Source organism: Pelophylax lessonae, assembly GCF_965119305.1.
Source record: "Pelophylax lessonae genome assembly, chromosome: 5".
Lineage (NCBI taxonomy): Eukaryota > Metazoa > Chordata > Amphibia > Anura > Ranidae > Pelophylax > Pelophylax lessonae.
The window spans coordinates 241,539,439-241,557,169 of record NC_138772.1 but is presented as its reverse complement, the minus strand read 5'-3'; the positions used below and the strand labels follow the sequence as shown (position 1 = coordinate 241,557,169).

At 45.9% G+C, this 17,731-nt stretch overlaps 1 protein-coding gene across 1 annotated transcript in view; it reads left to right on the top strand.

Moving 5' to 3' along the window:
• Positions 1 to 17,731, top strand: part of TGFBR1 (transforming growth factor beta receptor 1) — a 325,401-nt gene that overhangs the window by 69,154 nt on the left and 238,516 nt on the right. The window contains exon 2 of the mRNA XM_082258755.1: positions 5,324 to 5,569. Coding sequence (XP_082114881.1) covers positions 5,324 to 5,569 — 246 coding nt within the window. The remainder of the gene's footprint in view (positions 1 to 5,323; positions 5,570 to 17,731) is intronic.

The following is a 17,731-nucleotide window of genomic DNA, read 5'->3' as shown; positions in this document are numbered from 1 at the left end:
CATTGAACAGGCATATGCTTTGCAGGGGAAGGTTCCCCCTGTGCCTGTGAAGGCGCACTCTACTAGATCTCTGAGTACGTCTTGGGCCAGTCGTCATGGGGCTTCTGTAGCCCAGGTGTGTAAGGCGGCGACCTGGTCGACCGTGCACACTTTCACAAAATTCTACAAGGTAGATGTTCAGGCATCGGCGGATGCTTCCTTTGGCCGCAAGGTTCTTAGTGCGGCAGTTCCCTAGGGTCCCTTGTTGGGACCTCTGGCTGTTGGGATAGGTTTTTATCCCCTGGTTCTTTGTTTTTTCCTGGGTTGTTGCTCCTGTTGAGCAATTTTTTTCCTGTTGCCCAGCTGGTTTCCTTCCTTTGGTAAGGTTCCTTTCTTTGATGCGGAGACTGCGTTGCCTTACGGCGCGGATGCGTTTCCCACCCCTCATGTTTGCACTGCTTTGGGACGTCCCCATTGTGACGAATATGAAGAGGCGGCGACTGTCGGAGGACGTAAGAGAAAACGGAATTTTTGTAAAATCTTACCTGTAAAATTCCTTTCTCTGAGTCCTCCGACAGTCGCCGCCTCCGCCTCTCTTTTCGGGTTTGGTTGTATATTCTACTGCTATTCCACTGAAACTGAGATATGGTTGCAGGAAGTAGGAGGGTATTGACTGAGGGGACCACCCCTTGAGGGTGGGATATGTTAAAAGCTTTAATGTTAACATATTCTGTTGCCTAGCTACTCCTTCGGAGCAAAGTCTAATACCCCATTGTGACGAATATGAAGAGGCGGCGACTGTCGGAGGACTCAGAGAAAGGAATTTTACAGGTAAGATTTTACAAAAATTCCGTTTTTTTTTCAGCCTCCAGCATGCAGGAGAAAGGTCCTAAGCCATTTAGATCATCTGGGGGTTCCAAGAAGATGTGATCGGGTAAGCCGAGACCAGGCCCCTCCCAGATCTGTGGTCAAATCTCCGTCTGCCTGAAGAGACACCCCCACCCATATCTGGGGTAGGGGATGTCTTTGTTTTCTGTCCGGAACTAGGGACATCCTTGATTCAGGACAAATGGGCCCACGAGCTGCTCCGATTGGGTTACAAGATCGAATTCAGGTCCCGATCGTCGGACAGATTCTTCCCATCTAATCTACTCTTATCTTTAGATCGGTTAAGGGACCTACGAGAGGCGGTACAAGATCTGCTGTCGCAAAGGTTGATTGTGACGGTTCAATCTCTGGAATGCTTTTAAGGGTTTTATTCAAACCTGTTTACTGTTCCCAGGAAGGAAAGGAAAGTGCGTCCAATTCTGGACCTCCAAGGCTCTGAATCGCTTTGTGCCGGTACAGAGTTTTTGAATGGAGTCCATTTGCACGGTAGTGCCCTTCCTACACCAAGGGGATTTTTTGGCCTCTTTCGATATGGAGGACGCATATCTGCACATTTCTATTTATTCTGGACACCAGTGTTTTTCTTTGCTTGGCTGTAGGAGAAGAAAATAATCAATTTGTGGCGTTACCCTTTGGTCTTGCCTCCGCCCCCAGGGTCTTCACCAACGTGTTGGCTCCGGTATTGGCATTACTGTGACAGCGGGGGATTGCGTTACTAGGGTACCTGGACTATCTCCTCTAAAGTCAGACTCCCACTCAATTCTGGTGGGCGATATGTCAATCACTGTATGGACACTTCAAGAGGTCGGACCATCAATTTAAAAAAATCTGCTCTGGTCCCAGCCTCCAAATTGATTTATCTAGGACTAACTCTGAACTCAGCCTCTGTGAAAGTGTTTCTTCCCTTGAAAAAGCTGCAAAAGTTGCAAAGGGCGATTCGGTTGCTTTTATCCAGCACTCTTATTGCGGGCTTGCAGGCGAGCTCTAGGCCTGATGGTGTCTGCTTTCGGGGTGGTTCCGTTTGCTCAGTTCCACACGAGATCTCTGCAAAGGGATATTCTTGTCAAGTGGAACAAAGATCCAAATTCTTTGGACAATTCGGTTGAGTCAAAACAGCAAGAAGTGCTCTTCAGTGGTGGCTCCGTTCCTTGGCCCTGCCTCAGGGCAAGTCGTTCCTTCCAATGTATTGGACCATGGTAACCACGGATGCCAGCCTGTCCGGCTGGTGGGGGTTGGACGTTTTTGGAAAGCTGTGTGTTCAGGGGACCTGGACTCTGAAAGAGTCCAGACTTCCGATCAATATTACGGAACTAAGAGCAATAAAGCTTTGCTTGAGTCACTGGACAAATCGTCTGCAGGGTTGTTCAGTTTGGATTCAATCAGACAATGCCACAGCCGTGGTTTACGTCAATCATCAAGGGGGCACCAAGAGTGTCCTGGCATCCCGGGAGGTGGTCGAGATCCTAAAATGGGCAGAAAAGTTGTTCCAGCCCTCTCCGCCGTGCATATGCCCGTAGTGGAGAACTGGCAGGCGGATTACTTGAGTTGTCAGGTGTTGGATCAGGGGGAATGGTCCCTGCACCCAGAGGTATTCACCTGCTGTGTGTCCGGTGGGGGACACCCAATGTAGACCTGTTCGTTTCTCAGCTCAAGGAGAAGAAACCGAGGTTTGTAGCCAGGTCTCGGGATCCTCTGGCCAACGCCAAACGCACTGGTGGATCCTTGGGGTCAGCATCGGCTCCGCTGAAACTCCTGCCGACGCTTCTGTGCAGAATAGAGATGGAAGGGATTCCAGTCATTATGATGGCCGCAGACTGGCCTTGCTGGTCTTGATGCGCAGATCTTTTGGTTCATTGGTAAGGTTGATCTAGTAAGGTTGGTCACCGATACTCCTTGGATACTTCCTCTCAAGGAAGATCTGCTGTCTCAAGGGCCGATCTTCCATCCTGCTTTAGTCACTGGCTTTAACGGCGTGGCTGTTGAAAGCCAGGTATTGAAGGATAGGGGTTTCTCTGACTTAGTGATTCCTACACTGTTTGAGGCTAGAAAATCTACCTCCAGGAAGTATGTAATCGCTTAAGATGCATCCACGCTCCTTTTTCAGGGGCCAGGATTTTGGCTTTTCTCCAAGAGGGCTATTAAAGGCCAGGTGTCTGCTTTTGGTGGTATTTTTCAAAAACCCTTTAGCTACGCATTTCTTGATTCATACTTTTATTCAGGGAGTTCATCATATGGCTCCTCTGATACGGTCCTCCGTGGGACCTTAACTTGGTACTGTCTGTTCTTCAAACACCTCCCTTTTTAAACATTAGGGAGATTCCTCTGCTTACACTGTCACAGAAGGTAGCCCTTTTTTGGTGGCTATTACCTGAATTATCTGAATTGGCAGGGCTATCCTGCCGTTCACCATCTGATGGTCCATAGAGATAAAGCGGTACTTTGACCTAATCAGTTGTTTCTTGCTAAGGTGGTTTCTGATTCCCATTTGAATAAAGACATTGAGCTGCCTTCACTCTGTCCTAAGCCCAAGCATTTCAAGGAAATTGCCTTGCATCCTTTTGGACGTGGTTCGGGCAATTAGGGTTTACCTGGCAGTTACTAAGTCTTTCAGGAAATCCCTTTTTGTCCTCACAGAAGGACCTCGGAAGGGATTGGCTATGTCTGCTGCGACCATATCCAGATGAATCAGGCAGACGGTGGGTACAGGGCGTGTTCACTTTCCCTTTTTGAAGGCACATTCTATTAGGGTGCTGAAAGCCTCTTGGGCTTATCGCCCTCAGGCGTCAGTAATACAAGTTTTCAAGATGGCAAATCGGTCGTCTGTGCACATGTTCACAAAATTCTACAAAGGTAGATGTGTAGGAATCCTCAGATGCTCTTTCGTCCGCAATGAAAAATTTTAATTTTTTTTTTATTTTTTTTTTCTCTTTGAAAAGGGGTATGTTAGGTGAGCTCCAGTTGTTCCTGGTTGAGCTCCATGTTACCTGGTTGGCTAAGTTTAGCCCTTGGGAATTACATTCTTTTCTGCGTTGTTTCCCACAAATACTGCTTTGAGACATCCCAATGGTTAATAAGAATATGGAGCTGCGTCTGTCAATGAACAATGGAGAAAACTGGATTTTTGACTTGCCGTAAAATCCTTTTCTTTGAAGTTCATTGACAGATGCAGCATCTGCCCCTCCTTTTTCTGAGTAGGTTTGGTATTTTTACTTCTGACACTGCTTTCAACAAAAACTGAATCCTCTAGCAGAGTGAGTGGGTGTTTGCCATCAGTGACTGCCCCATAGGCATGGTAAAGCTTTTTCCTGCCTAGTGTCCTACTCCTGTTGGGGGCAGCATAACCCAATGGTTAAGAAGAATATGACGCTGAGTCTGTCAATGAATTTCAGAGAAAAGGAATTTACGGTAAGTCAAAAATCCAGTTATTTCAGTAATTCAAATAAAAAAGCAAAACTCATATATTCTATGGATTCATTACACGCAGAGTGATATATTTCAATTTCTTTCTTTTAATTTTGATGACTATGGCTTGCAGCTAGTGAACCCAAAATTCAGTATCTCTGAAAATTAGAATATTGTGAAAGTTCAATATTGTAGACTCATGGTGTCGCACTCTAATCGGCTAATTAAATTAAACCACCTGTAAAGGTTTCCTGAGCCTTTAAATGGTTTGTCTGGTTCAGTAGGTTACACAATCATGGGAAGACTGTTGGTTTTCCTGTTGTCCAGAAGACTGTAATTGACAGTCTTAAAAAAAAAAAAAAATAAATATTTTTTTTAGTCATTTTTCATACACCTGTGACAAAAAAATGAAATATTCAATGAGCTCAACATGCCTCTCAGGACATTCTCTAGGATGTCTACTTTCCAATGGGTGGTAGTCTGGGGGGGTTTTGTACTGCCCTGCCATTTTAGCACTTCATGAAATGAGATAGGCAGTCAGAAATTAAAGCTGCGTAAATTTCAGTATTTACACCATAGTTTGTAGACGCTATAACTTTTGCGCAAACCAATAAAAATACGCTCATTGAGATTTTTTTGGTCAAAGACATGTAGCTAAATACATTTTGGCCAAAAAATATGACATAAATTCAGTATATTGTATATTTTTTAAAAGACAAAGTTGAATGTCATTTTTTCTAAATTTTTTTTTTTATTAATATCGCAAAAAATAAAAAGCACAGAGGTGATCAAATACCACCAAAAGAGAGCTCTGTTTGTGGGAAAAAAGGACGTCAATTTTGTTTGGGTACAGCATTGCATGACCGCGCAATTGTCAGTTAAAGTCACGAAGTGCCAAGTTGAAAAAAGTGGTCTGGTCAGGAAGGGGGTAAAATCTTCCGTGGCTTAAAGTCACAGTCACATAACGCTTCGAATATGCCCCTAATTGTTTTTGATGACTTTATGTAGTTTTTGACTTTATTGTTTTTATTTTTCAAATCTTTTTCTTTTCCAGCACTGAAATGTCACTGTGAGCACTGTTCAAAAGATAATCAGACCTGTGTTACTGAAGGAATGTGCTTGGCGTCGGTAATATTACAAGATGGTAAAGAAACGCACAACAGGATGTGCATTAATGAAGTGGACCTTATTCCACCGGACAGACCATTCATATGTGCGCCCTCTTCAAATAATGGCATTTACACTATCCCTTACTGCTGTGATGAGGATTTTTGCAACAAGAAAATTCGGCCTTCAGTTGGTAACTACAGCATTGTGTTTTTTATTTTTATTTTTTTATAGTATTAAGCTAAAAAGCCGAGTTTAACACATTAAGCACTATGAAATTAACATTCCTCTGTAAACATTTTTGGAAAAAATGCTAGAACTTTCAGTTTACATCTTAAAATGCTGCTGACTCCTGTTGTCTTGGTCCTTTTTTTTCTGAATGGTTTTCAAAGTAACTAGTGAACAGTGCAGGTTTAAAGTTATTGTAAATCCGCCTTTTTTTCCCCCTAAAATAACAAACCTGTTCTACTTACCTGCTATGTTCCATGTGTTTGCCCAGAGCAGCCTCAATCCTCAGCCTCAATCCTCCTCCTCTGGAGTCCCCCGCTGATGCTCCTGTCTCTCTCTCCCCCCCCCCCCCCCCCCGCCAAGTGCCCCCATAGCAAACAGTCACTGACCCTAATTGACAGTAGCAGGAGCCATTGGTTCCAGCTACTGTATCTGAGCCAATCTCGTGCACATCGCTGGATCAAGATCAGGTTCAGTTAAGTATAGGAGGAGGGGGGGTGTAAAAAAAACCAAAACAAAAAAACCTTCTGCCTTTTTAGAAACCCTTTTAAGTCAGCCTTTTAGTAGGGAATGGGGAGGAGGCGGAAGGAGCAGGGGACTACCCTACCCTCCCAGGCTGTAAGGATGTGTGTTTCTATGAATGCACGCCGTGTAGTTGGGCACAACATTGGACTCTGAGTGCAGGGGTGGTTCCATAGGATGTTGAAAGAAAAAGGAGACGCACTGAAACGGGCGTTCTGGGGCAGCTCTCATGGCAACTTTCATTAAAACAAACATGTTATACTTACATGCTCTGTGCAGTAGTTTTGCACAGAGCATCCCAGATCCTCTTCTTCTCGGGTCCCTCTTCGGCTCTCTTGACCCCTCCCTCCTGTTGAGTACCACCACAGCAAGCTGCTTGCTATGGGGGCACCTGAGCCACAGCTCCCTATGTCCATTCAGGCACGAAGCTGAGGCCCTGCCCCCTCTCTCTCCTTATTGGCTCACTGACTTTTACAGCAGCGGGACACAATGGCATTGCAATGCGGTCTCAGGAGGGGAGTACAGGACAGCTGAGTCTCTCATGCAGCATCGCTGGATCTATATGGACCTCATAGGCAAGTTAAGTTTTAGGGGGGCTGCTTCACACAGAAGGCTTTTTATCCTAATGCATTATGATAAAAAAAAACTTCCGCCTTTACAACCACTTTAAACTAGAATTTATGCAAGGAATAAAAAAAGCTGCATACTCCGTGATTAAAGCAGGTGCTGGAAGTGCAAAAAAAGTTGAAGTTTTAACCAGTTGCCGACTGCCCGCCACATATATACTGCGGCAGGCTGGCTGGGCTGCACGAATCGCCATACCTGTACGGAGGGGGGGGGGGGGGGGGTTGCACGCAGGCGCCTGTCTTCCCCACCCCCTGATGTTCTGACTCAGTTCAGGACCGAACAGTCATCGAGTCCAGGCCCATGATTTTTGGCCTGGACCTGTTGATTGGTTCTGACCAATAGCAGAACCTCCTGTGCCTGTGTAGGCACAGGATATGATGTCATCCCCTCTCCTGGAGTCCTTTTCGGTTCCAGCAAGTCCTTTTCGGTTCCAGCGTGAGAGGAGACTACACTGACACCAGTACACATAGGCACACTTATAACGCCCCTAATCACCCCTTAATTAACCCTTTTCCTCCCTGTCACAGTGCACACTACAGTATACAGATCAAATTTGCTGATCACTGTATTAGTGTCACTTGTGACTTCAGTTAGTGCAAGAGGCAGTTAGTGGAAGTCCCAAATAGCTTTAGGGTCCCCCGCCATATATCACCCAATAAAGATTTAACCCCCTGATCACCCCCAGTTAACCCCTTCATTGCCCTGTGTCCCTATTATTATAGTGTACAGATCTTTTTTTATGATCATTGTATTAGTGTCAAAGGTGACATCAGTTAGCGTCAGTCCAGGAAAGCATCAGATTTGCCGCCACATATTTAGTAATACATTTTAACCCTTTGATTGCCAGTGACACACACACACTACTAGTATAGTGTCTGAACGGATTAATATCTTTGATCTGATCAGAACTATACTAGCGTCCCCAATAGTTTAGTGTTCCTAAAATGCAGCGTTAGCAGGATCAGCCCTGACACCTGCCAGCACCTGCGTTTAGCCCCCCCCCCCCCCCCCAAGAAGTGCAGAATCAGCAGATTACTGTCACTTCCAAAACAGAGCACACTAAACCACAGCGTTAGCATCAGGCCTGATCTCTGCTAGCACTAGCAGTTACATTTTTTTGGTGGCGGTTCAAATTGTCCTTGAAAACCAGGTGCTTTTTTACCTATGATTCACACTAGGTACCTATAAATGTATTGGCCAAAAATGTCTAAACAGAGGTACACTAGTGAAGAGGCCGACACGATACTGAGCATGACAGATGAGAGCGATGGGGAAACCTCACTGTCAAAATCAGGCTCAGTATTCTAACCTGTATACAGCAGCCGCACCCTGACAGATAGCTCTGACGACGGAGTAGTGGTCCCTGCTAAGGTCTGGCGTAACCGACCCCGTTCTTCTGTTGCTGAAGTGTAGCAACTGCAGGGTTTTCATATGCAGCAGTGTGTCGGTACTAGTGCCGCAAGCACCAGCGGCCTATTACATCCTGGTCATAGACAAACAAGCACTGCAGTAACACTTGGTGACGTGGCGAGTCCCATAAGTGCAGTTCAAGCTGGTGCGGTGGCTAGCACAAGTAGTGTCCCACAGCCACTAAGAATTGGAAGGCAGGTCTGTAGAGCCCATAGTGTCCTTCCTTATTTGCTTGCAAATCCTCCCCTTCCCCAGCCAATTTTACTTCCCTTGATTTTTATGAGCTGTTATTCAAGGAAGATCTTTACAGATCTGTTGTGGGCCAAAGCAATTTATATGCTGATCAAGTATTCGCAGCAAATCCAAATTTGACCCTTGCCAGAGAATTTGCATGGAAACGGATCACTGTTTCCGAATTTAAAACTTTTCTGGGACTATTCCTCCTGATGGGCATTACTAAAAGGAGTTGCGGTCATATTGGTCCACTGACCCAATTCACCACATGCCTGTGTTCTCTGCTGCCATAGCCAGGACTAAATGCGAGCAAATCTTGCGGTTCATGCACTTCAGTGACAATGAATACTGTCGTCCTCGGGGGGACCCTGAATATGACCGGCTCCACAAAATTCGGCCCTTCCTAAACCACGACAACCAGAAGTTTGCAGCCTTGTATATGCCCCAACAAGCGTTTAGGAGTCCCTGATTAAATGTTCTGGCCGCCTTGCTTTCGCACAGTTTCTCCCCGGCAACAGGCTATACATGTAGTTTCCGGGTTTACGAGGAAAAAGTAGCAACGTGGATCCCCCCCAACTGGGGTTCGGGTTCCTGGAGAACTGGGCTGACTTTTCAGTTGGCTACCGCCTCTTTAGTAAGGATGGGCTGCACCTTAATGGGGACGGTACAGCTCTTTTGGGGAGAAAGATGGCCACCAAGTTGGAAGGGTTTTTAAACTAGGAGAAGGGGGAGAGGGCACGGTGGTAGTCAGGAGGGATCTAAGGACAGAAAGCGTTACTAAGGACAGCAGCGACAGCAGGTCCGTAACGTCTAATAGTGGGGGGACTGTGCGGGAAAACATCAAACCAAACAGGAATAAAAGTAAGCGCCAATCACTATCAACTTCTACAGTAATAAGAGGGGTATGTGCAAATGCCAGGAGCCTAGCTAATAAATTGGATGAGTTGGAAATGTTAGTACATGAGGAGGACATAGACCTTGTGGGAATAACAGAAACTTGGTTACGTTCCGGACCCAGCCGCGAAAAGTGAAAATCCGCGAAATAGAAAAACCATATAAAAAAGCATTGTAGGCATGTTTTTTTTTTACTGTCACTGTACGTGTAAAAGCATTTTAAGGTCTTTAAACACACTTTTTTAAAACAATAGAAACTCATTTAAACACATAAAAGATACTGAGACATAGCAAGAGCTATGGAAAACACAAAAATATTTCATTTTTAATGATTTATATAGTAAAAAAACAAAAACATTACAAAAAAAAACGCAATATACAGGGACCGCAAAAACTGAACCGCGATGGAGCGGGGGTTTACTGTATTTTAAACAAATGCATCTCGCAGTGCATTCCTATGGGAAATAAATTTAAAAGGGACAAAGCCAAACCTGGCTGGCTAAACAGTAATGATAAAAAACATATTGGGGAAGAAAATGTCCTTTTAAGATTTATAAATCGGAGGGCACATTATCAGCTTTCCAGCAATACAAAGAATCAAATAAGAAATGTAAATGTGAAATCAAAATGGCTAAAATCAACTTTGAGAGACAAATAGCGGAGGATAGTAAAAAGAACCCAAAGAAATTCTTTAAATATATCAACAGCAAAAAAACTAGGTCAGAGCATGTTGCACACATAATTAACGATGATGGGAGGATGATTACAGAGGACACAGAGAAGGCAACCGTGCTTAATGCTTTTTTCTCCTCAGTCTTTACACAGGAGAAGGAGGGGTACACTGACCATGACTGTATGGTTAGTAGTACTTCACAGGACTTGCCGCTATGGCTAACAGAGGGTGAAATCAGGGAAAGGCTAGATAAAATTTAACACAAATAAATCGCCAGGCCCGGATGGCATACATCCGAGAGTACTCAAAGAACTTAGTAAAACTATATCTAGACCACTGTTCCTGATATTTGCTGACAGTATTATGACAGGAAATGTACCAAGGGATTGGAGGAAAGCTAATCTGATACCGATATTCAAAAAAAGGCAGAGGCACGTCCCGGAAATTATAGGGCGGTCAGCCTGACATCGATAGTATGTAAACTTCTGGAGGGGATGATAAGGGACTATATCGTAGAGTTTGCTAAAGATAACAACATCATCAGCAGTAATCAGCACGGGTTAACATTCTACGAGGAGGTGAGCTGTGAGCTAGGTTGTGGTGTACCTGGATTTTGCTAAGGCGTTTGATACAGTTCCCCACAAACGCTTAATATATAAAATAAGGTCTGCAGGCATCGACCAACCACAACGTGTGCTCTTGGATACGGAACTGGTTAAAAGGACGTGTCCAAAGGGTGGTAATCAATAACGCATACTCAGACTGGTTTGGGGTGGTAAGTGGGGTCCCCCAGGGATCAGTTTTGGGACCAATCTTGTTCAATTTATTCATAAATAGCAATGAGGACGGGATCAGTAGCTCAATATCAGTTTTTTGCGGATGACACAAAATGGCAGGGCAATAACTTCACAACATGAGGCAGATATCTTACAGAATGACCTGAACCAAATAACAGAGTGGGCAACTACATGGCAAATGAGGTTTAATGTGGAGAAGTAAAAGGTTTTGCACTTGGGGCCTAACAGCATTAAAGCACAATACACTTTAGGGGGGGGAACCTTTGGGGGAATCAAAAATGGAGAAAGATCTGGGAGTCTTAGTAGAGTAGAGCAAGCTGCAACTGCCAAGGCCGGCAGAATATTAGCAGGCATAAGGAAGGGGATGTATTCCTGAGATCAAACTATAATCCTTCCACTGTGGTGACTCTGGTCCAACCACATCTGGAGTATTCTGTCCAGTTCTTGTCGCCATTCCTCAGAAGGTATGTGTTGGAGCTGGCGAGAGTCCAGAGAAGGGCAACTAAAATGATTAGGGGTTTGGAGGACCTTAATTATGAAGAGCGTTGACAATCGCTTTGTTTATTCTCCCTGGAGAAGAGACTCCTGAGAGGGGATATGATAGCAATTTACAAACACCTCAATGGTGATCTCAGCATGGAAAAAATGCTATTCAGTCGCAAGGATTGCATGAGGACATACAATGCGATTAGAGGAGAAGCGTTTGAACCTCAGGCAACGTAGGGGGTTCTTCACTGTTAGGGCTACAAGACTGTGGAATTCTCTACCACAAGGAGTAGTTACTGCAGGAAGTATGGCTACTTTCAAAAGCCTCTTGGAAGAAAGCTAACGTGATTCCGATATTCAAAAAGGGCCAGAGGCATATCCCGGGAAATTATAGGCCTGTCAGTTTGACATCAATAGTATGTAAACTTCTGGAGTGGATGATAAGGGACTATATCATAGGGTTTGCTAAAGACAACAACATCATCAGCAGTAATCAGCACGGGTTTACAAATGGGCGTTCTTGTCAAACCAATCTCTTAACATTCTACGAGGAGGTGAGCTGTGAGCTAGATAGGGGGAGACCAGTGGATGTGGTGTACTTGGATTTCGCTAAGGCGTTTGATACAGTTCCCCACAAGCGCTTAATTTATAAAATAAGGTCTGCAGGTATCGATAGCAGGGTTTGCTCTTGGATACGGAATTGGCTTAAAGGGCGTGTCCAAAGGGTGGTAATAAACAGCGCATACTCAGACTGGTCTGAGGTTGTAAGCGGGGTGCCCCAGGGCTCAGTCCTGGGACCAACCTTGTTCAATTTATTCATAAATAACATTGAGGTCGGGATCAGTAGTTCGATATCAGTTTTTGCAGATGACACAAAATTGGCCAGGGCAATAACTGCACAGCATGAAGCAGATATCCGACAGAATGACTTGGACAAAATTACAGAGTGGGCAACGACATGGCAAATGAGGTTTAACGTGGAGAAGTGTAAGGTTTTGCACTTGGGGACTAAAAACATAAAAACACAATACACGTTAGGAGGGGAACCCTTGGGGGAATCAAAAATGGAGAAGGATCTGGGAGTCTTGGTTGGTGATAGATTAGGCAACAGCATGCAATGTCAAGCGGCAGCTGCCAAAGCCAGCAGAATATTAGCATGCATAAAGAAAGGGATGTATTCCAGAGATACGACTATAATCCTTCCACTTTATAAAACTCTGGTCCGACCGCATCTGGAGTATTCTGTCCAGTTCTGGTCGCCAGTCCTCAGGAGGGATGTGTTGGAGCTGGAGAGAGTCCAGAGAAGGGCAACTAAACTAATTAGGGGATTGGAGGACCTTGACTATGAAGAGAGTCTACAATCGCTCGATTTATTCTCCCTGGAGAAGAGACGTCTGAGGGGGGACATGATAGCAATTTATAAATATCTTAATGGGGATCCCAGCTTAGAAAAAAAGCTGTTCATTCGAAGGGATTGCATGAGGACTCGAGGGCATACAATGCGATTAGAGGAGAAGCGTTTTAACCTCAGGCAACGTGGGGGGTTCTTTACTGTTAGGCTACAAGATTGTGGAATTCTCTACCACAAGAGGTGGTTTCTGCGGGTAGTATGGTGGCTTTCAAAAGACGCTTAGACTTAGATCTCAAGGATCAGAACATTCAGGGGTATGTGAGATGATTACAGCCACACACACCTACACAGGTTGAACTGGATGGACTATTGTCTTTATTCAACCTCACCTACTATGTAACTATGTAACATGGGATAAGTGGACTTCAACGACCAGGTGATGGCGCTGTACTTAAATTCCCGTAAGGCCAGACACTGGTATAAAAAAGTGTCTGTATACTTATTTCAATTGGCTCTGCTGAACGCTTATGTGCTATACAAAGCGTCAGGACATAGTGGATCCTTCCTAAAATTCCAGGAAGAGATCTTTACAGCCCTTCTGTATCCAGAAGGTGCTGCGGCCCAAATTCCCAATCCAGATGCAGTAAGCCGGCTGCATGGGAGGCATTTTCCAGATGTCCTCCCTAGTGCCCCTACCCATAGAGCACCCAAAGATGTCATGTCTGTAGGAAACGCGCATTTATTTTTTTCCCTCCTGTCCTGGCCAACCTGGTCTCAGCATCGGGGACTGTTTCCATCGCTACCACACACCAGTGGAGTATTCGTATAGGGTACCGCACGGCACAGTCTAGGGCACACTTTTCACACAGGGTTTCGAAAGATGCTGGCTATCACATTTTGAGAGACCCTAGCATGGAACAGTTTTTTTACAGTTAGAAAAAGTGTAAAAAAAGATACAAAAAAATAAAGCCAAAAACAGTTTTTTTTATTGAGTTAATTTTCTGTTCTTACTCGACTTTACTACTTTCTACTTTTACTGTACTTTATAATATACTGTTATACTGTAATGTTTTATTGTTACTGTTTTATTGTTAACCATTGTTTGCTTTGCTGGTACACCCAGCTGCAGCACTGATTTTGTTCTGACAGCAACAACGTTTGCTCTCACCCTATATGTAATCAATTATTGTAGCACTGTAGGAGTTCATTTCACCACCGCAGTTAAAAAGATCGTATATGGCGAAGCATAGGGGATGAGGGTGGACAGAGGGCGGATTTCCCCTATGCTTCGCTATATTTTTTTAACTCTTTTTTTTTTTTTTTTTTTTTTCTTGGCAGAGATTTGTTCATCCACGTCGATCGATGTGAATGGAGGAATCTATGTTCTTCTTCTTTTTTTTTTTTTTTCCCCCGCTGAAGGAAAAAAAAATTGCATGTATGCCCATCATTATAAGTGGGTGGATGCTGGGAGGTCTTAATGGTGGGCATACCACACACTTTCTGGTATTGTTTTTTAAAGCCAGTGGTCAGCTTTCCTGTAAAAGCAATCTTAGCAGATAATTAGATGCTAGACTTCCACGGCTTTCTCTGGCTCTCCTGTTCCATCGGGTTACCCGAGACTGCAGTCGGTGGTTCTGTCAGCTGACCATAGGGCTGATTGGAGACCAAAATGGCTCCAGTCATCTCTATGGCCTAAGACAGCGGAAGCTACGAGCAATTCATGACTTTTGTTTCGCCAGATATAAACAATATATGATTCCCTATGATGACAATAAAAATGATTGTAAGGAAAGGTGTCAAAATAAAGCAAAATGGATAGTAAAAAAAAGAAATTCAAGCACCCTCTGTAAATCTAAAGTGGTAACCTGTAAAGGCTTTTAAAAACGTACGTAGTTTGTTGCTGCTGCACGGACGTGCGCAATTTTAAAGCATGTCATGTTTGGTATCCATGTACTTGGCATAAGATCATCTTTTATATTTTACCAAACAATTGGGCAATATATAATTTTTCTCTATCGTTCATTGACGGACGCGGTCTCTGATCTTCATATCAGTAGGGTTATACTGCCCCCTACAGGAGTAGGACACTAGGCAGAAAAAAGTTCTGGCTTTGCCTGTGGGCAGTCCCAGGGGGTATACCCTCTCCCCATGCTATAGGATGTCAGGAGTAAGGACCTTGTTCCTTGCTGGGATCTCTAATCCTGGCAAAAGTTTTTTTTTTTTTTTTCTGGTTGGCTTTTTCTCTGGATTTTTTCCCTGTGAGATCTACAAGGAACTAAGCCCAGTCTGGGCGATGGGCTGGATGTATAGATCTAGTGGTCACCCTAGCCGGCCAGCGAGCGTGCGCAGACCCCAGCTCCGCGTTAGGTCGGCCGCGACATAGTCCCACCGGACGGGGACTGGCCCCGCGAGTTAAACGTCTCGAGAGGTCGCTTACGACCTGGTCTAGGCCTGTGTCGCAGCGTTCCTAGTGGCCGACAGCCCCCCTACTTTGGCGGAGAGGGGTTCTGTTCCTGGTATGGTAAGTAAATGTTCTCCCCTCTTCCCCTGGCGGATTTTGGGGTGGATACGGGCACCTCCCTAGGACGGTCGGACCCTCATAACTCGGGTTCCCCTTTGTCCTATTAAACACCTACCTGTTCCCCTCCCCCCCGCCTCACTCGCTACTGGCGCTATGGGATGTTTGTAACTTCTCTCGGGGGGCTGGGATCGAGCTTCGCCGGCGACAGGGGGGTTTACCTGTCACTCACAGGGCCCCCTTTCCTGCCGATCCTGTCCAGGAGGCTGGGGGGGTCCCCTTGAGGGCCCTTAGTAGCTCCGCAGGCTGCCATTTTCTTGTAGCCCATGTGCTCTGCAAGATTTGACGGCCATATTGGTACACCCGGTGGCCATTTTGCAGAGGATTGCTATTGAGAATCACTAGTGGCCATGTTCTGGGAGTTCCTAGAGGCATTTTTTTCTGGTGATGGAGCCCCTCCTCTATACCCTAGTGCTGGCACTCAGATATTTCTCTGAGGATCAAGATCGCTGCAGACGTTCTGGGCCTTCGTGGTGCATCTTTGGTGAAGGGTAGATGGGAGCAGCATCCAGCGCCACCTGAAGTTGCGCCCTCACCTGTATCTGGGGTGGGGGGACGTCTTTGCTGGTTCCCGGACCTGTGGCTATCCTGGATACAAGACAAATGGGTTCACGAGGTCATACAGTCTGAGTACAAGATTGAGTTTCAATCAGTCCCATTGGTAAGGTTCTTCCCTTCCAATGTGAGACTGTCCCTGGATCGCCTACAGGCTCTCTTTGGGGTGGTACAGGACCTGGTACAACAGGTGGTAATAGTTCCGATTTCCGTTTGCGGAACGTTTTCAGGGCTTTTATTCAAACCGGTTTACGGTCCCCAGGAAGGAAGGCAAGGTGCGTCAAAGCCCTCTTACAGTCGCCGCCCACTCATACAATCTGCACGTCTGGGTATTGGTCTTATCCACAGGAGTAAGCTAGGCAGAAGATTTTGTAATATACACAAAAACTTTGTATAGACACACCTACAAGGGGCTGTCCCTCTGGTCCAATACTCCCAGCTAGCTGCATTCCCAATTCAGTTTGTTTCTGCCTAGCATAGGAGTAGGCTGGCTTTTCCCTGGCTGGAGCTGCAGTCTCAGCCTTTTTTCTTATTATTTTTTCTCTCTAGAAAAGTGTTTTTCTTTTACAAGATAGCTTTTTATTTGTTCCTGCGCTTTGTTAGTCGGACTTCAGAAGACTACAGCGTTTGCGGAGCTGGGAATCGCACTGGTTATCCAAGAGCCTTATGGAATCCCAGCCTGCCATCAAGCGTTAGCAGGTTATGTGTACGCCCAGGCCTAGCAAACTACCACGTTCCTGGCCTCAGGGAGGAGCCTGGGAAGTTGCTATCTTCGCTGGGATGTCTCAACTGCGGTACGCCGCGTGTTGCTAGCGTCCCCTTTGGCTGACGGCACCACCACCCAGAGTGGGAGGCTTCCTGTCACAGAGCGGTACCCACGTTTTTGCTGGACCGGTGAGTACCATGCTACCCCTCTGTCTATGACATTGTCTGTCGGGATGTGTATGTGGGCCCTCTGTTTATGGGGATGGCAGTTCGGTATGGGTTCTGTAATGTCCCCCTCATGTCTGTAAGTGCGGTCCCTGTGTGTCCCTTTCCGGTCCCTGCGGGGGCGCTGCGGCGGTTCCACCGCTATATGCGGGGTTGCGGGGGTCCCTTATGTCCCTGAGGTGCTTGTGCACAAGTTTGGGGTACAGTACATGGTGTGTGAGGGCCGCAATCGGCGCGAAACCGGGCGGCTGCCATTTTAGGTGTGGGCAGGCTGTTTGGCCTCATTGTGAGGGCAGCAGCCATTTTCTGCTATGCTGTTGGCGCCGATCGGCGCCATCTTTAGTGTGGGCACAATGTCCTTATGTGGACAGCGGCCATTTTCCCAGAGCTTTCTCCCATAGACTTGTATTGGCAACCATTTTTTTGTGGCTCAGGGCTGTGTCTGCCACTAGAGGTGTGAGGTCACTTCCTCTATCTTCACATGCAGATCGAGTCAGCAGCGTGTGGCAAGTATAGCACACTTGGGGGGATTTTATAGTGTTTCCTGGCCTGCATCCCTGCTAGCATTCATTTTTTTGCAGTTTACTGTAGCACTGGACTTGCTCCTCTTTGCGGTGGGGACCGCGAAAATCGCCGATTTAAAGGGCCAGAGTCATTTAATTTGAGATTGCTATTATGGAGTCACAGGATAGCAAACTCCCCCTAGATCTGGTGGAGGGTTCAGGTACTCCTGAATCCTCTGCTCTAGTCTCACTTACTGCTGCACTTGCGACTTTAGCGTCTAAAGTGGATCTGTTGATGTCTGACCGGGCTTCTAAGAAAAGGCCTATGCCCTCTCTCTCTTCTGATTCAGAGCCAGATTTGGTTGCCACGGACAGTGTACCCCCTGAGGGGTCTCAGTCCTCTCAGCCGGATGTGGAGGAGGATTCCCCCTCCGGATCAGCAAGGGAACGCGCTGCGATGTCTATGCTCCTTAGCTCTGTAAAAGACACTTTTTTAAATTTAGATAAAGAGCCCCACCTGTCGGGTAAGCGGTCTTCCTTTAGGACCCCGCAAAGCCCAGAAATCGG